Raw genomic sequence first — 25,396 nt, 5'->3', positions numbered from 1 at the left:
TAGCTCCTTATTTTTACTTTTTTTTTTATGGAAAAGAGCTAAAATTTCTATCTTGTTTTTATCGAGGGAGATTTTCTCTCACTTCCTATGAGGCCCGTACAAGAAGAAGGGGTCACGGGCGTCACTCTGGGATAAGAAGGCAGGAACAGCAATAAAAATGAAGTTCGAACCCTTTCGAGCAATTTGCTTTTGTTTTTACTTGTTGAAGAGACCGCTATAGAGGAAAGGTATCAGCCACATGGGGAGGTCATTGTTTTCAATGCATCAGCTGTCTAGATTTGCACAGGGCTTTTTTTTTCAGCGAGAACGCAGGGGTTCCTGGCTGCTGGAGGGTCTATTGGTGCTGGCTGCTGGGAGTTCTGTTGTTGTGTGGAGGATGTATTGTTTCTGTGGTGGGGTCCGTTGTTGCTGGGGTGGTATGGGGTTTATCAAATTCCATACAAGTTATTTAGTAGCACTTGGTTCTGGATTATCTAAAAGGGGCGGTACTGGGAAGTGGGTAGGGGGTGGAGCCAAGAGACAGTGCTCAGAGGTCGACAGGGGGCAGAGATGTAGGGTGACTCAAAAGGGGAGAGTTCCTGCGCCTATTCCCTGAGAAAAAAGCCGTGGATTTGCATAGGGAGAAGAAGCAGTGAAGGACAACCAATGGACATCACTGTGGAGCAGGAAGCAGAATCTTCATAGATAATGAGGAACTTTTCCGGCCCCCAACACAGCACCTTAGTGGGCTCTGGTTTGGATGCTATCTGCATGGTTTCCACCCTATAAAAAAAACAAACCACAATGGATACAGCACCTACTAAGGCGCTATCACGTACCTGGTGAAGACTGGGATGTTGTGGAGGCCTCTCATGCACCTCCTGCCTAGCCCTCTTGAAGGTGGGGACAGAGAGTGTAAAGGCAAAGAGTGGCACGAGTGCCATAGCAGCTAGCTGGTGATGTCCACTCTGTAGGTGGGTAGAGCTGGCAGTCGCAGTCCTTGGAACAGGATGCAGGAGCAGCTTGGCACCAGAGCATGAGACAAAAGCAGAACCAGGAGATGAGCAGCAGTCAGCGGCAACCAGACAGTGATACACCAAATCATCAGGTAAGCAAGTCCAGGAGATAGGCCAAGGTCGTTATCGTTAACAGCTGGGCAATGCGGTACAAAATCAGCGGGCAGATCAGATCAAGTAAACAAGCCAAGTTTGCAGTAGTAGGGAACAGAGCTAGAGCACGAGCCGAGGCAAAGTCCAAAGGCAAGCCGGGTCATACACGAGAAAGCAGGTACAGCGGATCAGGTCTTGGGAACACAGGAACGAGCTGAAGACCATTCAGTAACTGCTCACAGTGATAGAGCAGTTTAAATAGGCCACTGGGCGCCAAGTGCTAATTGGCATGTGCACGTGTGCGCGCATGCATTCGGAATGGCACATGAATTCGCCCATGCGAACAAATATGTGAGCGATGAACTGGCACTGCAGAAGTGACAGTGGTCTTTCGCTTATAAATATTCGCACATGTGCAATGTGCAATGAGCAGGAATCCGCACTGGCCTTTTGGTGGTAGAGATCCTGTTTAACCCTACTGGCACTCTGGCTATTACCCACATTCAGTGGAACTACAGTGCTGTATAGTAAGATATCCTGGAGAGCCGATCATGCCAGCGTGCCCTCCAATGTGACAGTAGGACTCCCAGCAACAAGAGGGGGGGGGTGTCCCCACCGTCCTACGCGTTTCACTTTTGTAGGACTCCAGCAATAACGTCATATAGAGTAGGGGAACAGGGTTTTGGTAGTGGTGAGGGTAGGGTTGGGCTATTCGGGTTTGAGTGGAGTGGGGGCTTGGGTTGGGTGTAGGGGGGTTTGGAAGGGGAGGGATGTGCTCTAGGGGGGAGTTTTGTCACTATTTACATATGGATATAAGTCTCATAATAAATAAAGACTAAAGGTGGCCTTAGTAGGTGCTGTATGCTTTGTGGCTTGTTTTTTGTGTTGTAATTTGGATGCACCTCCCCTGTATTATTTTTGGGTTCAGGCACCATAGGTATTTACACTCCAATAGATCTAATTTTTTGTGGGTTTTTGTAGATGGTTGCCATCCTTGGGGGGGGAGCATGTGGAGTCTTTATCAAGGGAAGCACTGTGACCTCTGTGAAGGTTACTGTATGGTGATATATTTTCTGATCGATCACTCCCGATAGGAATATTCGTTCTTTAGTCAATAGCCCAATTGATCATTAGACCACACACAGGGAAAGTGTATTTCAGTCAATAGTTGGAAGTTAGCATTGTCCGTTATCGATTGTATCTTTGTTCCAATTGACAATTCCATTGCTTGTATGGTGACCATTAATAAATACCCGCCACTTTACTTAGCATGTATGAACTTGGCATTAAGGAAAACATTGATGCTAGGTCCAATTTAACCCCTTCCCACCCAACCCTGGCATCCCCTTAACTTTATGCCTGGAGGGGACAATAAGGACAGACCGATCAAGTCACCTCTGTGTGATTGGCTGTCACAGTGATCACATGATCAGCAGCTGGTCCTCTCTTCCCCCGTCATTACTAAAGACCAGTAGCTCTTTTCGAGAGCTTGGTCTCTACGCTGGGAGCACGCAGTAAGCGCGCTCTCAAAACAGAAACCTCGGTCTTCCCCCCCATTCTTTGCCGACACACATATGCCTTACATGGGCAGCAGAGGCTAAAAAAGTGGTCAATTATTAAAAAAAATTATCATCACAAATAATCACAGTAATGCGTCAAATACACTATATTGTCAAAAGTATTGGGACAGCTGCCGTTACACGCACATGAACCTCAAATACATCCCAGTCTTAGTCCGTAGGGTTCAATATTGAGTTGAACCACCCTTTGCAGCTGTAACAGCTTCAACTCTTCTGGGAAGGCCGTCCACAAGGTTTAGGAGTGTGTCTATGGGAATGTTTGACCATTCTTCCAGAAGTGCATTTGTGAGGTCAGGCACTGATGTTGAATGAGAAGGCCCGGCTCACAGTCTCCACTCTAATTCATCCCAAGGGTGTTCTCTGGGGTTGAGGTCAGGACTCTTTGCAGGCCAGTCAAGTTCCTTCAACCCAAACTCGCTCCCCCATGTCTTTATGGACCTTGCTTTGTGCACTGGTCCAAATCATGGAGAACAGATTATGGCGTGGGGTTGTTTTTCAGGGGTTGGGATTAGCCCCTTATTTCCAGGGAACTCTTAAGGCATCAGCATACCAAGAAATTTTGGACAATTTCATGCTCCCAACTTTGTGGGAAGAGTTTGGGGATGGTTCTTGTTCCAACATGACTGCGCACCAGTGCACAAAGCAAGGTCCATAAAGACATGGATGAGAGAGATTGGGGTGGATTGACTTGACTGGCCCACTTAGAGTCCTGACCTCAACCCAATAGAACACCTTTGGGATTAATTAGAGCAAGCCAGGCCTTCTCTCCAACATCAGCGCCTGACCTCACAAATGCGCTTCTGGAAGAATGGTCAAACATCCCCATAGACACACTTCTAAACCTTGTGGACAGCCTTACTAGAAGAGTTGAAGCTGTTATAGCTGCTAAGGGTGGGCCAACTCAATAATGGAACCCTACGGACTAAGACTGGGATGACATTAAAGTTCATGTGTGTGTAAAGGCAGGCGTCCCAATACTTTTGAAAATCTAATGTATATTTATTTCCTATGATCATCAGCTCCATCTGTGGCCATAATGCAGAATTTTCCTGATTAAAGAAGTATTTCTTGAATATACCACTTTAAGAGGGCTGATGATCATAGGAAATAAACATTAGGCCCATTACTGTGATTATTTGTGACAGCAAAATGTTAATTTCCTATGATCGTCGGCTCCATCTAGTGGCCATATAGTGGTTTGTTCAAGAAATACTTCAATCAGGAAAATTCTGCATTATGGCCACAGATGGAGCTGATGATCATAGGAAATAAACATATTAGACACATTACAGGAATTATTTGTTACAGCCAACAGCAATTTTTTTTTTTTAAATGGACCCCAAAATGACTATTGAGATTTATTCCTTTGCAGTGAATCTGAAAAGATGTTTGTGATAAAATCTCTCTATAGGACTTTTTTTTCTAGCAATGAGAGAGCAAGGTGGAATAAAAACAGGCATTCATTCTGTAAAAAGGCAATGATACCAGGCGGAGATAAAACCATCCCTGAATATTGTTGAACCTCCACGCACACAGCTGTCCATGTGTTTTCCATAAACTAGAACAAACTATCTTGACATGTCATATAATATAGTGAAGGGTTTCGCAGAGCGATCGACGTATAAAGCCGACTGATATTTAACATTGTTTGTGTAAGGAAAGCAAACATAAAATTAGGGATTGCTTAATATTTGACATTCTTTAATAATGGAATGTGTGAATGGTGCTTTGCCTTGGTCAGCTTCCCCCGAGGTCAGAGCACCTGCTCTAATCATTCCTCACCTCCCGCACGTTCCTGGGTAGGCTTTTTGTAGGGCGTGCAGTAGGGATTAATAGGGCTTGAAAATCAGATCTTTAAGCAAACTATTTTTTTAGTTTTGGGTTGTTTATGGAAGGATATGAACCCCTGTCAAGTTTTTATTGAAGTAGAAGAAACGTGTTCAGCAAAGGATCTCTTAACCACCACAGAATCAGGCACCTCTCTTCCAGCCCAGGCCAATTTTCAGCTCTCTGTGCTACACTTTGAATGACAATTACTCAGTCATGCAACACTGTACCCAAATTATATTTTTTTTTATCATTTTTTTAAGACAGATAGAGCTTTCTTTTGGTGGTTTTTAATCACAACTGGGTTTTTATCATTTGCTATACAAACAAGGAAATAACAAATATTTTGAAAAAATAAAAATAAAAAAACAAGTTTTTCTTAGTGCTGGTTCACACTGCCGCTACCACTAAAGTAGCGTCGCTTCCAGCGCGACTTTGACGCGATTTTGACGCGACTTTGGCGCGACTTTGACGCGACTTTGGCGCGACTTAGCGCGACTTTGACGCGACCTAATCGCGAGGCAACTTTGTATTTGGCCAATCACAGAGCTGAAAATTGACAGGTACACTTAGACCCCCCAGACACTAAATACAAAAAAATGACATGCCTGCCTAAAAAAATGCCCGCTAAATGCCTGCAAGAAAAAAAGACAGCTGGTAAGACACTACAAAAAATTATAAGAAAAATGATTTTTTTTTAGGGGTTCTGGACATGCTACATAGCTGAAACTTGACAGGGACACTTTTTTGACCCCCCAGACACTAAATCCAGAAAATGACATGCCTGCCTAAAAAAATGCCCGCTAAATGCCTGCGAGAAAAAAAGCCAGCCGCAGAGAAGCCGTATCCCTGAAAATATAGTAAAAATGCTGTTTTTTAGGGGTTCTGGACATGCTACAGAGCTGAAAATTGACAGGTACACTTTTTAGACCCCCCAGACACTAAATACAAAAAAATGACATGCCTGCCTAAAAAAATGCCCGTTAAATGCCTGCAAGAATAAAAGACAGCTGGTAAAACACTACAAAAAATTAAAAGAAAAATGATTTTTTTTAGGGGTTCTGGACATGCTACAGAGCTGAAACTTGACAGGGACACTTTTTAGACCCCCCAGAAACGAAATCCAAAAAATGACATGCCTGCCTAAAAAAAATGCCCGCTAAATGCCTGCAAGAAAAAAAGACAGCTGGTAAGACACTACAAAAAATTAAAAGAAAAATGATTTTTTTTTAGGGGTTCTGGACATGCTACAGAGCTGAAACTTGACAGGGACACTTTTTAGACCCCCCCAGAAACGAAATCCAAAAAATGACATGCCTGCCTAAAAAAATGACCGCTAATGCCTGCAAGAAAATTATGCTCTTTTCTTATTCACTACCATTTTTTAGCAAAGTCGGATGACAAGTCGGATTACAGGTCGCTTCAATTAAGATAAGGAGGCGACTCCCATTGAAGTATATGGGACAGGTCGGATCACTGGTCGCCTGAAAGTAGTACAGGACCCTTTTCTGAAGTCGGAGCGACCTTAATAGCGGCAATTAAGACGGCACTGATTCATTTACATTGGTTTGGTCATGTCAAGCGACCTGGGGCGACCTGGGGCGACACAAGTCGCCTCGTGAGTCGCCCTAGTGTGAATGGGGGCTTAATTTCTGCAATGAAATGTTATAAAAAATAATCTTTAGGGGGGCCGGACTGTGGCCATTGGGCCCCATCACTGGTGTTAGTGGGAACAATAATGCCCTATTATTGGTGTAAAGGGGGAAGACTAGTGCCTCATCATTGGTATGAATGGATTGAATAGTGCACCATCATTCGTTTCAGTGGGAGGAATAGTGCCCCATCATTGGTATCAGTGGAAGGAGTAGTGTCCCATCATTGGTGTCAGTGGGAGGAATAGTGTCCCATCATTGGTGTCAGTGGGAGGAATAGTGCCCCATCATTGGTATCAGTGGGAGGAATAGTGCCCCATCATTGGTGTCAGTGGAAGGAATAATGCCCCATCATTGGTATCAGTGGGAGGAGTAGTGTCCCATCATTGGTGTCAGTGGGAGGAATAGTGTCCCATCATTGGTGTCAGTGGGAGGAATAGTGCCCCATCATTGGTATCAGTGGGAGGAATAGTGCCCCATCATTGGTGTCAGTGGAAGGAATAGTGCCCCATCATTGGTATCACTGGGAGGAATAGTGCCCCATCATTGGTATCAGTGGAAGGAATAGTGCCCCATCATTGGTATCAGTGGGAGGAATAGTGCCCCCTCATTGGTATCAGTGGAAGGAGTAGTGTCCCATCATTGGTGTCAGTGGGAGGAATAGTGTCCCATCATTGGTGTCAGTGGGAGGAATAGTGCCCCATCATTGGTATCAGTGGGAGGAATAGTGCCCCATCATTGGTGTCAGTGGAAGGAATAATGCCCCATCATTGGTATCAGTGGGAGGAGTAGTGTCCCATCATTGGTGTCAGTGGGAGGAATAGTGTCCCATCATTGGTGTCAGTGGGAGGAATAGTGCCCCATCATTGGTATCAGTGGGAGGAATAGTGCCCCATCATTGGTGTCAGTGGAAGGAATAGTGCCCCATCATTGGTATCAGTGGGAGGAATAGTGCCCCATCATTGGTGTCAGTGGAAGGAATAGTGCCCCATCATTGGTATCAGTGGGAGGAATAGTGCCCCCTCATTGGTATCAGTGGAAGGAGTAGTGTCCCATCATTGGTGTCAGTGGGAGGAATAGTGTCCCATCATTGGTATCAGTGGAAGTAATAGTGTCCCATCATTGGGGTCAGTAAGAGAAATAGTGCCTCATCATTGATATAAAGTAATAGTAATAGTGCCTAATCATTGGTGTTAAGGGGAGGAATAGTGCCCCATCATTGGTATTAGTGGGAGTAATAGTGTCCCATTATTGGTATGAATGGAAGGAATAGTGTTTCGTCTTTGGTATCAGTAGGAGGAATAGTGCCCTATCATAGGTATAAGGGGAAGGAATAGTGTCCCATCATTGGTGACAGTTGGAGGAATAGTGTCCCATCATTGGTATTAGTGGGAGGAATAGTGTCCCATCATTGGTGACAGTTGGAGGAATAGTGTCCCATCATTGGTATTAGTGGAAGGAATAGTGTCCCATTATTGGTATGAATGGAAGGAATAATGTCCCATCATTGGTATCAGTGGGAGGAATAATGGCTCATGATTAGTGTCAGTGGAAGGAAAAGTGCCCCATTATTGGTATCAATGAGAGAAATAATTTTCCATCGTTGGGGTCAATGAGAGTAATAATGCCCCATTATTGGTATTTGGGGAAGGAATAGTGCCCCACCATTGGTGTCAGTGGAAGGAATAGTGCCCCATTATTGGTATCAATGAGAGGAATAGTGTCCCATCTTTGGGTTCAGTGAGAGGAATAATGCCCCATTATTGGTGTTAGTGGGAGGAATAGTGCCCCATCATTGATGTAAGTGGGAGGAATAGTGCCCCATTATTGGTATTAATGTGAGGAATAGTGCCCCATCATTGGTGTCAGTGGAAGGAATAATGCCCCATCTTCTGTATTAGTGGAAGGAATAGTGTCCCATCATTGGTGTCAGTGGGAGGAATAGAGGGGCCCCATCATTGAGTAATGAGTAAGGAGTAATGGTATGCCATCATTGGTATTAATGGGAGTAATGGTATGCCATCATTGGTATCAAAGGGAGGTAAAGTGCCCCATTGTTGGTGTCAGTGGCAGGAACTATGCCCCTCTGTTGCCGACAGTGCAGGTAATAATCCCCAAAGGCCAGGTAAAAGCAGGCAAAGGGTCGCATCTGGCCCCTGGGCCGCAGTTTGGGGACCACTGACTTAGACTGCAGTTTTTGGAAGCCCTGTGTCTTCTTAATTTTTAAAATTTGCAGTGGTTCTGTATTTGGGTGGATCAGTGCTTTACTAGCCCTGGGTCTACACTCAGACAGCAGTTAGCAAACAAGGGGGCTGTGAGAAAACCAGACCTTCCTGTAATTGCCTGGAGGAGAATGAAACAGCTGTATTTTTTAAAGAGAACTTTATTAACCATAAATCTTATTTCCTGGAAAGTCCCAAGTGTGGAGCATTCCCTAAACATGATACAGCACCTACCTCCGCTCATACCCGACACACCACATCTGCCCAGAACATCCTTGCTTCCAGACCTTGACCATTCGGCTGTAGGCTTCCACCACCGGCTGTTTGTGAGCCACTATGGTCATCTCCCTTTCTGGGCACACGTTGGGCCTAGAAGAAAGAAAACAACATGTTGAAAAGTTGAGTTGGCTGCCAAGAGTAAATTCTTAATTTTAATGAACTTCATTATGAAAGAAGGTTTTTGTTCTTAAACTTGTATATTTCAGAATTTATTCTGTTCTAAAATAACGCATCCAAAACAAAAAAACAGAAACCAATAGCTTTCCCTTCAAAGACTTATTAATTGAGTTTGTACTTTGCCTGAAGTTCTCCTTTCTTGTCCAAAAGTGATACATTGGTCAACGGCTGAGCCTGATGAAATAAGTCAACCACTGTCTTTTTATATCTACTGTGGTCCCCAGTGGTGAGGTCTTTCACCGCAGACAGGAAAGATCTTCTTCATCCACCTTGGAAAGCTGGGTTTTCCCATCCACCTTAGTATGTTGGGTGTTCTTGCTCACTTTGATGTTCCCACTCATAAGTGTGTAAGAGGGGCTTGCAAATGGCTGGAAATTAGTGCAGAAGGCCCGTTCACATGGGGCGGACTGCGGCTGCGATACGCTTTCTCAGCAGAGGATCTCTCCACTGATCTCCACTGAGCAAGTGGATGACAGGTCTGTGTCCAATCTGTTCATGTAGAGCGGACATGGACACAGACCTCCTCAACGAGTAGCCGGATGTAAATGGACTGCCTGTCTGTTTACACCAGACTGCCATCTGATCTGCTGGATGGAAGGGGAACATTTGTTTTTGGTGGATCAGATTGGATATAGGCAGGTGTAAACGGACACATGTCTGTTTACACCAGCCGCTCCATATAGAAGAATGGAGGTTCCGATCGGGCCTGCCTGGAAAACTGACAGGTGGACCCGATCGGAAATGTCTGTGTGAAAGGGGCCAAAAGCACAAGTCCCTGCCCCACTCTTCTCCAATTAGAATGGCAACCCTCCTTCTTAAACTTTAACCCTCCACAATCTTTTGCCCCACTCCATGCCGGAGGCCTCCACCCAACATTAACAGCTGTTAACCTTTGTATCCCAAAAGGAAGGAATGTCCACACATAAATAGGGTTGCTGTACTTTACGGATTTTGGAAGATGGCACAAACAGTCACATCACACTGACATACTATCTGGGGTCACTTGACAGTAGATTTAGCGGACAGTCAGCAGTAGTCATATAAAAGCATTATCCAGCACTTTCAGTAAGCCATCTTCCCTTAAACAGTTTCTCTCCATCTGGGGCCATCAGTGCTCACTGGGATGGGATCTCTGCATTAACCATCTCCATGTGTGCACCATTCCTGAGAAAGCCACCAGGGGAATAGCCCCACTCCAGGGAACACTTGGACTGGCCTAAAATGCTTTCTGCAACCCGCCCTAGCTCCTACCTCCATAAGGGTCAGGAAGTCTACAGCCAGCAATTCTGGGTGTAGGTCTATCTCCCCCCTGGCCTCTAGCCCTATGCAGGACCTCGACTTGGTACCTATATTTGCCTGATTTTGGGGTCTCTGGCTCCCATGGCTCAACTGCACTAGGTCTCCTTCCAAACAAGCTTATATCTGGGCCCTGACTTACCCATGGCATCACTACAGGAGGGCGGTAATTAAAAGGGGCCTTTTTGGACCTTGCTTTGTGCACTGGTTCAAATATTTGGTGGAGGGGGATTATAGTGCGGGGTTGCTTTTTAGGGGTTGAGCTTGGCCCCATAGTTCCAATGAAGGAAACTTAAGGCGTCAGCATACCAAGACATTTTGGACAATTTCATGCTCCCAACTTTGTGGGAACAGTTTGGGGATGGCCCCTTCCTGTTCCAACATGACTGCTCACTAGTGCACGAAGCAAGGTCCATAAAGACACGGATGAGCGAGTTTAGGGTGGAGGAACTTGACTGGCCTGCATGGAGTCCTGACCACAACCCAATAGAACACCTTTGGGATGAATTAGAGCGCAGACTGTGAGCCAGGCCTTCTCGTCCAATACCAGTGCCTGACTCAACAAATGCACTTCTGGAAGAATGGTCAAACATTCCCATAGACACACTCCTAAACCTTGTGGACAGCTTTCCCAGAAGAATTGAAGCTGTTATAGCTGCAAAGGGTGGGCCAACTCTATATTGAACCCTACGAACTAAGACTGGGATGCCATTAAAGTTCATGTGTGTGTAAAGGCAGGCGTCCCAATACTTTTGACAATACAGCGTGTATACAGTATGAGATTAAAGTGACTAGACTTAAATCTATTTTAATCCTTAGTATTACCCTATCCTTTTTCCTACACTTACTGTTAAATTTACCTAACCTCTATTGCAATTTCAGGTAGTTTAACTCTCCAATATCTACTAAAAATTGAAATATCTGTCAAGGGTATACTGATCCTTTAGATGAGGGATCTCCAAACTACAGCCCTCCATGAGGAATTGTAAAACTGACATTCACAGACATGAGTAGGCATAATGGGAATTGTAGTTCCTGAATCACTGGAGGGCCATAGTTTGGAGACCCCTGCTTTAGATTATCTATTAAACCAAAGCCTTTTGTGAAGCTTCCTCACGAAAAAAAAATTTTGTTTCATTATCAAGGCTAAACTTAAGTGGGTGTGGACGGAGTTATAAATCAGAACATTTGTTTCCTACAGAAACTGTGCCGTGGGCCAGGCTCGGGCCTGAAAATTACTCTTTGGAAGATGAATTTTGGCATAAATTACAGAGAAGAAATATGGCCGTGCATTTATCTTGTACAAGGTATGAACCAGAAAATATGAATTTATGCTGATAACCATAAGCTGGTTAATTGCATTTCTCTGGACGGAGTTCTGAAAATACTTTATCCATCGAGCCGATACACTTTAGTCAGTCATGAAACTTTTGCATTTTTAAGTGACTCAAGGGATGTTTGTTCTAGTTTTAGTTTTCAACCAAAGTATATGTAGGTTGAGCTCTTAACGAAGCAAGAGAGGACTAGATATTGAGTAATTCAAGAGATTGCCACCACTACAAAGGAGTCTTGTGTGACAAAATGATTTGGGTACTCTATACAGGGCCGGACTGGCCTACCAGGATACCGGGAAATTTCCCGGTGGGCCGCGGGCCCTGGGGCCGCTTTGGGGCCGCTTTAAGTTTGGGGCCGCTTTAAGACGCGGCCACTATTGGCCGCGCTGTGATGGCCGCTGCTGTATATGAAGACCAGACATAGAGTCGCATCAATCACCTGTGGGTGCCAGGTAGGTCCATGCAAGGCAAGAAGTTCATCCAAAATCTTCTGAAGATTTGTCAGGTATTACCTACCTAAAGGTTATTAAAGTGGGGTAACCATATAAAGGTAACCATGTCACTACATATGTTGCACAATAGTCACAAACCAGAGCTAAAACAGGGTTATCGGTAGAAAGGGTTTATGTGCCCTCTGCCCTGTATTTGTTTGAAGGACCCTTGTTCAATATCAGCTCAGCCCGAGTCATCTACTTGTCACGTACAGTAATTTTGCCTTTCTGTACATACCATGGTGCCGTCATTCAGATGAGCCTGGAGAAGAAGCCCAATTGACTAATACACTGATATCCTTTTTTAGGACCGGTAGCCTGTGGTCTAACCACCTGATGCCAATGCTTTGTAACAAGTACTAGTCTTAATTGTTGCCAACCTCTCTCCCCTGTGATCTACTGCCAGGGCATGGAGAAATATGGGGGGCTGGGGAAACATCCAACTTTCCATTGGGCGTGGTTTGGTGCCTTGGTGCTGTCATATGGCAGCGGGGATCTTAGCAGATGGGCAGTGGATTGGAGCAGCAGTTCTTTAAAATTTATTGGGCTTGTGTAAAGTTATGCACTTGGGGGCTAAGAATATGCATGCATTTTACATACTAGGAGGAATATTACTGGGGAAATCAATGGTGGAAAAGGTTCTGGTGGATCATAAGCTTAATAATAGCATACAATGCCAAGCTGCGCTTTCCAAAGCAAGCAAAGTCCTTTCTTGTATTAACAGAGGTATGGACTCCAGAGAGGGAGATATCATTTTGCCCCTGTACAAATCATTAGTAAGACCTCATCTGGAATATGCAGTTCAGTTTTGGGCACCAGTTCTCAAAAAGGATATTGGGGAACTGGAGAAAGTGCAGAGAAGAGCAACCAAACTGATAAGAGGCATGGAGGAGCTCAGCTATGAGGAAAGATTAGAGGAACTGAGTTTATTCTTTCTTGAGATCTTGAGAAGAGGATGTTAAGGGGGGGGGGGGATATGATCACCATGTATAAATACATAAGGGGGATATGATCACCATGTATAAATACATAAGGGGTCCATATAGTGAACTTGGTGTTAAGTTATTTACTTTAAGGTCATCACAGAGGACAAGGGGGCACTCTCTACTTGTGGAGGAAAGGAGATTTAACCTCCAAATATGGAAAGGTTTCTTCACAGTAAGAGCTGTGATCATGTGGAATAGACTGGTTCCGGCTAGCTCAGTAGATTGTTTTAGGAAAGGCCTGGATTATTTCCTAAATGTACATAATATAACTGCATACTAACTTTTATCGGTAAAGTTGATCCAGGGAATATCCGATTTCCTCTCGGGGGATCAGAAAGGATTTTTTCCCCTGCTGAAGCAAATTGCATCATGTTTTATTGGGTTTTTTTTTTTTTGCCTTCCTCTGGATCAACTGTGGGTATAGGATTGTGTATATAGAGGTTTTTGATTTGTGTGTGGGGTTTTTTTTTTTTCTCTGTTAGTTGGTTGAACTGGATGGACTTGTGTTTTTTTTCAGCCATATGTAACTTTATGTGTTACAGGTTACACAAGCTGACCTGAGCCTCTGAGTCTAAGTGACATCTAAGGCTTCATGTACACGGGATGTTTTAAAACTTCTCCTCAATGCTGGATCTTGACAGCTAGTAACCGACAGTTAAAAACGTCCGTTGTGCCATGTTTACATGCCGCGTTTTGCGGCATTTGTGTTTAGAAGCATTTTTACATTGTAAAATGGTAAGAAATGTATCCCCATTGAAAACACCTATAAAAGAAACGCTTACAAACGCGAGTTGCCGAGTTTAGATGCATTTTGATGCTGTTACAAGCATTTGGCATTTCAAATGCCAGTAAACTTCCGTCTGAACGCATTTTTTTGCTTTCGGAAAAATGCCACTAAACTCAACTGCCTCTAAACGATTCAGTGTACATGCCCAGATAAGATAAAATGGAGGAGAGTTCAGGGGCTGCTGAAAAAAATGCCCAACTGCTTGTAAATGTCCGTTTATCAGCAGCAGTGTACATGAGGCCTAAGCGACGGCTGGTCTTCGACAAAGCTCCAGATGCCAGAAATGGGCCAGAAACCCTAACAGTCCCAGTTTTCTTGCTGCAAGACGTGACCAGGTCAGGATTTCCCCACCCCACAAGGGGGTAGCTGGAACAGCGATGGTAAGGAAACTGCTCTAGATCAGTGGTCTCCAAACTACAGGGTCAGATGCAGCCCTTTTCTTGCCTTTATCATGCCCTTGGGGCACTTTTCCTCCATCTGATACAAGACACTATTCCTTCAACTAACACTAACAAAGGGGCATAACTCCTGCTACTGACATCACCAATGGGGCACCATTTCTCCCACTGACACCAATGATGGGGCACTATTGCTTGCACCGACACCAATGATGGGGAATTATTCCTCTCACTAATACCAATGATGGGGCACTATTCCTCCCACTGACACCAATGATGGGACACTATTCCTCCCACTGACACCAATGATGGGGCACTATTCCTCCCACTGACACCAATGATGGGGCACTATTCCTCCCACTGACACCAGTGATGGGGCACTATTTCTCCCACTGACACCAATAATGGGGCACTATTCCTCCCACTGACACCAGTGATGGGGCACTATTCCTCCCACTGACACCAATCATGGGGCACTATTTCTCCCACTGACACCAATCATGGGGCACTATTCCTCCCACTGATATCAATGATGGGGCACTATTCCCCCCACTGATATCAATGATGCAGCACTATTCCCCCCACTGATATCAATGATGGAGCACTATTCCTCCCACTAATACCTAAGATGTATTGGATACTCCCACTGATGCCAGGACAAGTTCTGCTCCCAATTGCCACAGTCAGACCCCTCAAGTCTGAAGGACAGTAAACTGGCCCTTTTTTTTGGAAAGTTTGGAGATACGGCACTAGACAGACATGCTGTTTTTTTTCATAACGCACCAGTGGTGGCTGGTGCTCTATGGTCCGGGGGGGGCTGCCAGAAGGACCGCACCACACTACCCCCCCCCCCCCTGGACCACACCAGGCCGCACACCACACCTAACCCCCCTCCCCCGTCTCCGGCTCACTCACCTTGCCCCGATATGTGGAGGGAGGGCAGGCAGCAGCGGCTTCAGCTTCGGCTTCTTCCCCCTGTCTTCTGCATCTCCTCCCTCCTCCTCCATGGCCAATGGCGTGGTTTCTCCTTTCGGCCAATCGGGAAACGGGTCTCAGACCCGCTTCCTGATTGGCCAGGAGGAGGATCAGTGTGACAATAGCGAATATTCATTCGCTACTGTCACACAACTGGGTGGGCTCGGGGCGCAGTGCAACACACTAGAGCTCACTTGATGTCTTCATTAATTTCACACCTCAGAAATGCTGGGGTGCAAATGACTGATTAAATTTTACTTTGACACTTTTAAAAAGTAAAAAAAAAAAGAAAAAAAGTACACAGTGCCTTGCAATGTAACAACGTAAGGCACCACATCCCACTGCCAGAACAAAACAGACACAAGACCGCACTCTACAATCGATCAATTTAGCAAGCAGCTAGTGTGAATGGGCCCTTACTATTACAATTAATTTGGATTCTCTGACTACATTCTTCTCTCAGGTTTGAGATCCTCTCAGTCATCATGCTTTGGATATATTAAGCACTATAGCCAGGAATTGTAAACTCGGCAACAACTTCAGGCATGGCTCTCCATGTTGGCGTGTAGTCTCTAATACAGTTCATATGCTTAGAAGCAATCTGATCTTTCCATCAGAAACATTGTCATCCTGTGCTGAAGTCTAGCAGTAGGATCTACAGACTGATTCACTGCTGATCCTCTTCACGTTGGAGATAGTGCACAGCAGGGACGTACGGTGAGATCAGTGGCTGGTGAGGCACTGGCTAGTATCTGTCAGGGACATTACGGTAATAGGCGGATGCGCATGAGTGTGTGCAGGAATGCGCGCGTGCGTACAAAGATTCTTCTGATTCTTGTTATTGGTCTGTTGTGATAAAAGCTCATAATGTTGAGTTGTACCCGACTCTTTGCCCTGGTGACCATGGTCTTGTTCTGGGGACAACTCAAAATGTTAGGTTGCTCCTCAATTTTGGTCCTTGTGACTATAGTTCTGTCCTGTTGTGATAAAGGCTTATAATGTTGAGTTGTTCCTCACTTTTTGCCCTAGTAACCATAGTCTTGTTCTGGGGACAGCTCAAAATGTTGAGTTGCTTCTCACTTTTTGTCCTGGTGACTATGGTCCTGTCCTGTTGTGATAAAAGCTTGAAATGTTGAGTTGTTCCTTGCTTTTTGCCCTGGTGACCATGGTCCTGTTCTAGGGACAGGTCAAAATGTTGAGTTGCTCCTCACTTTTTGCCCTGGTGATAGCTTGAAATGTTGAGTTGCTTCTCACTTTTTGCCCTGGTGATAGCTCGAAATGTTGGGTTGCTCCTCACTTTTTGTCCTGGTAATCATGGTCCTGTTCTGGTGACAGCTCAGAACAGAATGTTGAGCTGCTCCTTACTTTTTGTTCTGATGACCATGGTCCTGTTCTGGTGACAACCCGAAATGTTGAATTGTTCCCCACTTTTTATACTGGTGACCATGGTCCTGTTCTGGTGACAGCTCAAAATGTTGAGCTGTTCCCCACTTTTTATACTGGTGACTATGACCATGTTCTGGGAACAGCTTGAGTTGTTGAGTTGTTCCTCACTTTTTGCCCTGTTGTCCGTGGTCCTGTTCTAGGGACAGGTCAAAATGTTGAGTTGCTCCTCACTTTTTGTCCTGGTAATCATGGTCCTGTTCTGGTGACAGCTCAGAATGTTGAGTTGCTCCTAATTTTTTGTTCTGGTGACAACCTGAAATGTTGAGTTGTTCCCCACTTTCTATACTGGTAGTGACTATGGTTATGTTCTAGTGACACCTTGAAATGTTGAGTTGTTCCTCACTTTTTATCCTGGTGACCATGGTCCTGTTCTGGTGACAGCTTGAAATGTTGAGCTGTTCCCCACTTTTTATACTGGTGAGTATGACCATGTTCTGGGAACAGCTTGAGTTGTTGAGTTGTTCCTCACTTTTTGCCCTGGTGACCGTGGTCCTGTTTTTGTGACACCTTAAAATGTTGAGCTGTTTCTTATATTTTGTCCTGGTGACCATGGTCCTGTTCGGAGACAGTTCAGATTGTTGAGTTGTTCCTAACTTTTTGTCCTGTAACCATGGTCATCAGGACAAAAAGGGGTGAATCTAGAGACACAGAGAGCAATTAAAAAACCTTAGATGTTCTAACCCTTCTAGACTCTATCCAAAGCCAAAAAAAGTCCAAGAGCAGACCAAATGTGAGGCAATGGGCAACAATCTCACTTTTGTGAAATAAAAGATGGCGGTAGAACTTGATGGCTTGACTTCGGCAGCTCAAACTCCCGGACACAGGGGTCCCTCACAGAGAGGCGACCACTCAATGGCGAAGCCCATGAATAAAAAAATCAAAGCACCTAGTAATCCTTGTATCATAATCCTTTACTGTTGATAGCAATGTAACAACAGGAATAACATGGTAGACAACGCGTTTTGATAGCCAAAGTGCTTTAAAGTAGAAACTTTTTTTGGAGCTGCACTCCCAGCTCTGTTCATACTCAGATTATGCAAGAAAAGCCCTAGCACCTTTACGGAAATATCACCACCTAGGCTCTGCTATTTATTTTCTAGAGCGGGAATTTATTGCAAATAGTTGAGATAATTCAGCTATTCTTTGGGAAATTGCCAGGGATCGTTAATGCCTCCTCCACTGCATGTACCAAAGATTAAGATCTCTTCTAGCGCCAACGTGAAAATAAATTGTACATGGCCTCCTCCTGTACAGCACGCAAGGGTGAAATGCCACTGATAGCGAAGGACTAATACACCCATTAATCACAGAGGCTCCTACATAACTTGTACAGGCGCTAAACTTGGGCTGCTTAAATGTATCGTCTCCATCATGTAGAAACAGCTTCAGCTGAAGCATACTAATCCGAGATTTGTAACTGAGATTCTGCTTTTCAAGGAGCAACAAAGAATAGAGTTTACTCTTTACAGGACTGTGGCCCTAAGAAGACTAGCTCTGCTTTTTCAGCTCTCTTTTTAACAACTTCCTGATCACCCCATGTACATATACTGCGGGGCGGCGGGTCTTCTGCCCAAAATCACGTACCTGTACGTCATTCATGCTTCCAGGTCTGCGGCGTACACTGCCGTTGACCTGCTCATGCTGTGATTGGACAGAGCGGGAGCCAATCCTATGTACATTACATACTGCTGGCCCCTGCACAATGTACATTATTCCCACCCAGACCCATGCACCACATACATTAAATACTCCTGACCCTGCACTATGTACATTATATACATCTAAACCCGGCACTCTGTGCATTACCCACCTTTGAACAACACACTGTGTACTTTACATATTCTCTACCCCTGCACTCTATATTACATATTCCTGACCCATGCACTCTAGATCACATAATCCTGACACCTGCACTCTATATTACTTACTCCTGACACCTGCACTCTATATTACTTACTCCTGACACCTGCACTCTATATTACTTACTCCTGACCCCTGCAATCTATATTACGTACTCCTGGCACCTACACTCTATATTACATACTCCTGACCCCTGCACTCTATATTATATACACCTGACCACAGCACTCTATATAACATACTCCTGACCACAGCACTCTATATTACATACTCCTGACCCCTGCACTTTAAGTTACATACTCCTGACCCCTGCACTCTAAGTACCATACTACTGACCCCTGCACTCTAAGTAACGTACTACTGGCCCCTGCACTCTAGATCACATACTCCTGACACCTGCACTCTATATTACTTACTCCTGACCCCTGCACTCTATATTATGTACCCCTGACACCTACACTCTATATTACACACTCCTGACTCCTGCACTCTATATTACATACACCTGACACCTGCACTCTATATAACATACTCCTGACCACAGCACTCTAAGTACCATACTACTGACCCCTTCACTCTAAGTTACGTACTACTGACCCCTGCACTCTATATTTCGTACTACTGACCCCTGCACTCTATATTTCGTACTCCTGACACCTACACTCTATATTACACACTCCTGACTCCTGCACTCTATATTACATACACCTGACACCTGCACTCTAAGTACCATACTACTGACCCCTGCACTCTAAGTTACGTACTACTGGCCCCTGCACTCTAAGTGAGATACTAATGACCCCTGCACTCTAAGTGAGATACTACTGACCCCTGCACTCTAAGTTACATACTCCTGACCCCTGCACTCTAAGTACCATACTACTGACCCCTGCACTCTAAGTAACGTACTACTGGCCCCTGCACTCTAGATCACATACTCCTGACACCTGCACTCTATATTACTTACTCCTGACCCCTGCACTCTATATTATGTACCCCTGACACCTACACTCTATATTACACACTCCTGACTCCTGCACTCTATATTACATACACCTGACACCTGCACTCTATATAACATACTCCTGACCACAGCACTCTAAGTACCATACTACTGACCCCTTCACTCTAAGTTACATACTACTGACCCCTGCACTCTATATTTCGTACTCCTGACACCTACACTCTATATTACACACTCCTGACTCCTGCACTCTATATTACATACACCTGACCCCTGCACTCTAAGTACCATACTACTGACCCCTGCACTCTAAGTTACGTACTACTGGCCCCTGCACTCTAAGTGAGATACTAATGACCCCTGCACTCTAAGTGAGATACTACTGACCCCTGCACTCTAAGTTACATACTCCTGACCCTGCACTCTAAGTTACATACTCCTGACCCCTTGTAAGTCCCTCAATATTTCAAGCACCACCTCAGACTCAAGGGGGGTTGCCCATCAGGTAGGCTGTACAGGGTCCCATGATTTCTTGTGGCAGCCATGTGTGTCTGTATACAGTATCTCCCAAAAGTTAGTACACCCCTCACATTTTTGTAAATATATTATTCTATCTTTTCATGTGACAACACTGAAGAAATGACACTTTGCTATAATGTAAAGTAGTGAGTGTACAGCATGTATAAGGGTCCTTTCACACAGGTGATCCGATCCACCTGTCAGTTTTTCAGGCGGACCCGATCGGATGCTCCATGTATCCCTATGAGGTAGCGGATGTCAGCGGTGACATGTCCACTGACACCCGTTGCTCTCCGATCTATCCAATCCTGTCCGTGAAATCCGGACGGATGGAAACCCTATTTTCCATCCGTCTGATGGATTGGATCAGATGGGATCGGATGAGAACAGACAGGCGGTCCGTTCTCATCCGATCTCCCCATAGAAGACAGCGGGTATCTGACAGCTCCGTCTCAGCACACAGAGCAGAGATGGAGTTGTCATCTGCCTGCTCAGCGGGGATCGGCAGTTCGATCCCCGATGAACAGAACGAACCTTGTCGGACGTGTCACCGTGTGAAAGGGGCCTAACAGTGTAAATTTGCTGTCCCCTCAAAATACCTCAACACACAGCCATTAATGTCTAAACCGCTGGAAACAAAAGTGAGTACACCCCTAAGTGATATGTCCAAATTGGTCCCAATTAGCCATTTTCTCTCCCCGGTGTCATGTGACTTGTTAGTATTTCAAGTCTCAGGTGTGAAAGGGGAGCAGGTGTGTTAAATTTGGTGTTATCGCTCTCACTCTCTCATACTGGTCACTGGAAGTTCAACATGGCACTTCATGGCAAAGAACTCTCTGAGGATCTGAAAAAAAAAAAAAATTGTTGCTCTACGTAAAGATGGGCTAGGCTATAAGAAGATTGCCAAGACCCTGAAACTGAGCTGCAGCACGGTGGCCAAGACCATACAGCGGTTTAACAGGACAGATTCCACTCAGAACAGGCCTCGCCATGGTTGACCAAAGAAGTTGAGTGCACGTGCTCAGCACCGTATCCAGAGGTTGTCTTTGGGAAATAGACGTATGAGTGCTGCCAGCATTGCTGCAGAGGTTGAAGTGGTGGAGGGGTCAGCCTGTCAGTGCTCAGACCATACGCCGCACACTGCATCAAATTGGTCTGCATGGCTGTCGTCCCAGAAGGAAGCCTCTTCTAAAGATGATGCACAAGAAAGCCCGCAAACAGTTTCCTGAAGACAAGCAGACTAAGGACATGGAATACTGGAGCCAGGTCCTGTGGTCTGATGAGACCAAGATAAACTTATTTGGTTCAGATGGTGTCAAGTGTGTGTGGCGGCAACCAGGTGAGGAGTACAAAGACAAGTGTGTCTTGCCTACAGTCAAGCATGGTGGTGGGAGTGTCATGGTCTGGGGCTGCATGAGTGCTGCTGGCACTGGGGAGCTACAGTTCATTGAGGGAACCATGAATGCCAACATGTACTGTGACATACTGAAGCAGAGCATGATCCCCTCCCTTCAGAGACTGGGCTGCAGGGCAGTATTCCAACATGATAACGACCCCAAACACACCTCCAAGACAACCACTGCCTTACTAAAGAAGCTGAGGGTAAAGGTGATGGACTGGCCAAGCATTTCTCCAGACCTAAACCCTATTGAGCATCTGTGGGGCATCCTCAAACGGAAGGTGGAGGAGCGCAAGGTCTCTAACATCCACCAGCTCTGTGATGTCGTCATGGAGGAGTGAAAGAGGACTCCAGTGGTAACCTGTGAAGCTCTGGTGAACTCCATGCCCAAGAGGGTTAAGGCAGTGCTGGAAAATAATGGTGGCCACACAAAATATTGACACTTTGGGCCAAATTTGGACATTTTCACTTAGGGGTGTACTCACTTTTGCTGCCAGCAGTTTAGACATTAATAGCTGTGTGTTCCAGTGACCAGTATGAGAGAGTGAGAGCGATAACACCATATTTAACACACCTGCTCCCCATTCACACCTGAGACCTTGTAACACTAACGAGTCACATGACACCGGCGAGAGAAAACGGCTAATTGGGCCCAATTTGGACATTGTCACTTAGGGGTGTACTCACTTTTGTTGCCAGCGGTTTAGACATTAATGGCTGTGTGTTGAGTTATTTTGAGGGGACAGCAAATTTACACTGTTATACAAGCTGTACACTCACTACTTTACATTGTAGCAAAGTGTCATTTCTTCAGTGTTGTCACATGAAAAGATAGAATAAAATATTTGCAAAAACGTGAGGGGTGTACTTGTTATTGTGAGATACTGTATATATATATATATTGCATAAAGACAGAGAGATGTGGAGGAATAGACGGCTCCATTACCTTAGCTGGGAACAGCAGCAGCTCTAGTTGTCTTTATTGAACTTAGGTGAATAACTGGCTGTCTTCACTTCAGATTAAGGTGACATTGGGACGGTGTTTTATTTGCTGTCTCACGTTAGCGCATTGTAATGGTTTTATTGCGCTGGCATTTAACGCGTGCCTTCAGGCTGATCCAACTGGCAGCTCTGAGGACGGCTGAGTATATACAAGAGTTTTTATCATCTGCGATACGTGAGCAGAGTTCAGCTCAGACTGGGGAGGATGGATAAAAACTGCAGTAAAATAGTTTCCTTGTGTTCCCTATAGAAACCTTCCATTGTAGATTCCAGCTCTCATTTCTATTGGCCGTAACGGCAACAGTTTTCCCTTCCTGTTATTTTAATTACTTCTGGACCACCCATCGTGTATTTACGTCGGCTGCAAGAAGTGGTTGTACTGGGATGACGTCTGCAGCTAGAGGAATCATCCCGGTACCAGGCGGTAACGACCAATGCGGCGTTACCCCAGGGAGCGGGAGGGGACGCCCCCTCCTGCGGCTCTGCCCGGGTCTTCCATCCCACCGGGAGACCCGAGCAACCAGCCACCACCTCCGCCGGCTGGTTGGAGTCCCGATCAAATCCGGATGTGGCATCAATCGGGTCTCCGATGAGGTAACACGGAGGCTGCGTCCATGACGTCACTTCCGGGTTACTCAGCGGCTAAAGGCGCCGAATTTAAAAAGTGACTGTATTCAAAAATGCAGTTTTCGGCATTTAGAATACATGCAAGTGCAGTGGAGGGGTTTGGGGTCTTTTAGACCCCGGATCCCTCCATAAAGAGTACCTGTCACTGCATATTGCTGTCACAAGAGATTTTTACATTGGAGGGGTTTGGGGTCTTTTAGACCCCGGATCTCTCCATAAAGAGTACCTGTCACTGCATATTGCTGTCACAAGGGATTTTTATATTGGAGGGGTTTGGGGTCTTTTAGACCCCGGATCTCTCCATAAAGAGTACCTGTCACTGCATATTACTATCACAAGGGATGTTTACATTGGAGGGGTTTGGGGTCTTTTAGACCCCGGATCCCTCCATAAAGAGTACCTGTCACTGCATATTGCTGTCACAAGGGATTTTTATATTGGAGGGGTTTGGGGTCTTTTAGACCCCGGATCTCTCCATAAAGAGTACCTGTCACTGCATATTGCTGTCACAAGGGATTTTTATATTGGAGGGGTTTGGGGTCTTTTAGACCCCGGATCTCTCCATAAAGAGTACCTGTCACTGCATATTACTATCACAAGGGATGTTTACATTGGAGGGGTTTGGGGTCTTTTAGACCCCGGATCTCTCCATAAAGAGTACCTGTCACTGCATATTACTATCACAAGGGATTTTTACATTGGAGGGGTTTGGGGTCTTTTAGACGCCGGATCCCTCCATAAAGTGTACCTATCACTGCATATTGCTGTCACAAGGGATTTTTACATTGCTTGTGACAGCAATAAAAGTGATCAAATGTATTTATTTTTTTTTTAATTAAAAAATTAATAAAATAAATAGGAAAAAAAATTACATTTTTAACCGCCCCAGTCGCCATGAGCTCGTGCACGAAAGAAAACGCATGTGGAAGTCGCACCCGCAAATGAAATCGCTGTTCAAACCACACATATGAGTTATCGCCACGATTGCCAGAGCGAGAGCAATAATATAAAAAAAAAATAGCTACTCTTTAACTCTAAACTGGTAACTGTAAAAAATTTGAAAGCATCACCTATGGAGATTTTTATTGACCGTAGTTTGTCGCCATTCTGCGGTTGTGCGCAATTTTAAACCATAATATGTTAGGTATCTGTTTACTCGGCGTGACATCATCTTTCACAATATACAAAAAAAATGGGCTTAACTTTACTGTTTAGTTTTTTTTAAATGCAGTGAAATGTGATTTTTTTTCCCCAAAAAATTGGCTTTTGACAGACAATACATTTTTAAAGACAAAACAAAATTGCAACGACCACCATTTTATTCTCCGGAGTCTTTGCTAAAAAAAATATATATATATAATGTTTGGGGGTTCTAAGTAATTTTCTAGCAAAAATACTGATTTTAACTACATGTGTCAGAAATAGGCTCGGTCCTTAAGTGGTTAAAGGCCAACTGAACCTTCAGTTTTAATCAGCTACCTATGTAAATTTCAGGTGCATACAAAGTACAAAGTCTAAAGCCTAGTACACACGCAATGAATTTCCACCGACCGGTCGTCCGTCTTTTGTCCAGAGTGGTGTCTGTTGGTTGGAATGTGCTGTAGACTGCACACAAATTTTCCCGTAGGACAGAATTCTACTTCAGAAGTGATGTCATGTGTTGGATTGCTTTCTATGTGTTCTTTTATCTCTGAGCATGCCTAGTCTTCCTCTTAAGATTTTTTTCAGTCGAAATCTGTTCTAATGAGACGAAAATCGGACGTTGTTTTGACGGAGGACAAAAAAATGATTAGCCTGCACACCAGGATTTTTTCGGTTGTCGGAAGCATCATACTAACAAGCCGAAAATCGGCAGATCGGTCCTCGGACGAAAATTCCCGGCCGAATTTCCACTCGTGTGTACGGGCCTTTAGGCCCCTTTCACACAGGCGGACCGTTCAGATCCCCCTGTCCGTCTTTTTGGCGGATCTGAACGGTCCCCCCATACATCCCTATGGGGCATCGGATGTCAGCGGAGACATGTCCGCTGACATCCGATCCGATCCGTTAAATCTGGACGGATGGAAACCCTATTTTCCATCCATCCAGCAGATCGGATCGGATGGGATCGGATGAGAACGGACCGACGGTCCGTTCCCATCCGATTCCCCTATAGAGATGTATGGGGAACTGACAGCTGTGTCTCCACACACAGTGCAGAGAACAGGTGTCATCCTGCTCAGCGGGGGATTGGTGGATTGATCCCCCGCTGAGATAAACGGAGTCCGTCCGACTGATGGACAGTGTGAAAGGGGCCTTACAGTTTGCTTTTTTTTTTAGAAAACAGCCACAGCATGAGGAGTAATAAAGCCTGTCCCCAGCCAGCAGGCTGCAGAGAAGGCCTTGCTCTCTGTTTGGAAGCAGTGGTCTCTCTGCAGTGATCCACTGCACCCCCCTGCAGAATGAGAGCTTCCCTATCAGCCAGGAGCATAGGACTTGTATGCTGTA

General features: G+C 45.1%; 1 protein-coding gene across 1 annotated transcript in view; it reads right to left on the bottom strand.

The window, feature by feature from the left end:
• The window catches only part of MEGF6 (multiple EGF like domains 6), a 559,396-nt gene that overhangs the window by 488,083 nt on the left and 45,917 nt on the right, over window positions 1–25,396 (bottom strand). Inside the window, exon 2 of the mRNA XM_082273280.1 lies at window positions 8,604–8,738. Within this exon, the coding sequence (XP_082129406.1) occupies window positions 8,604–8,738 (135 nt within the window). The remainder of the gene's footprint in view (window positions 1–8,603; window positions 8,739–25,396) is intronic.

This window comes from Pelophylax lessonae, assembly GCF_965119305.1.
Source record: "Pelophylax lessonae genome assembly, chromosome: 12".
NCBI lineage: Eukaryota > Metazoa > Chordata > Amphibia > Anura > Ranidae > Pelophylax > Pelophylax lessonae.
This window is presented reverse-complemented; position numbering and strand designations above follow the sequence as displayed.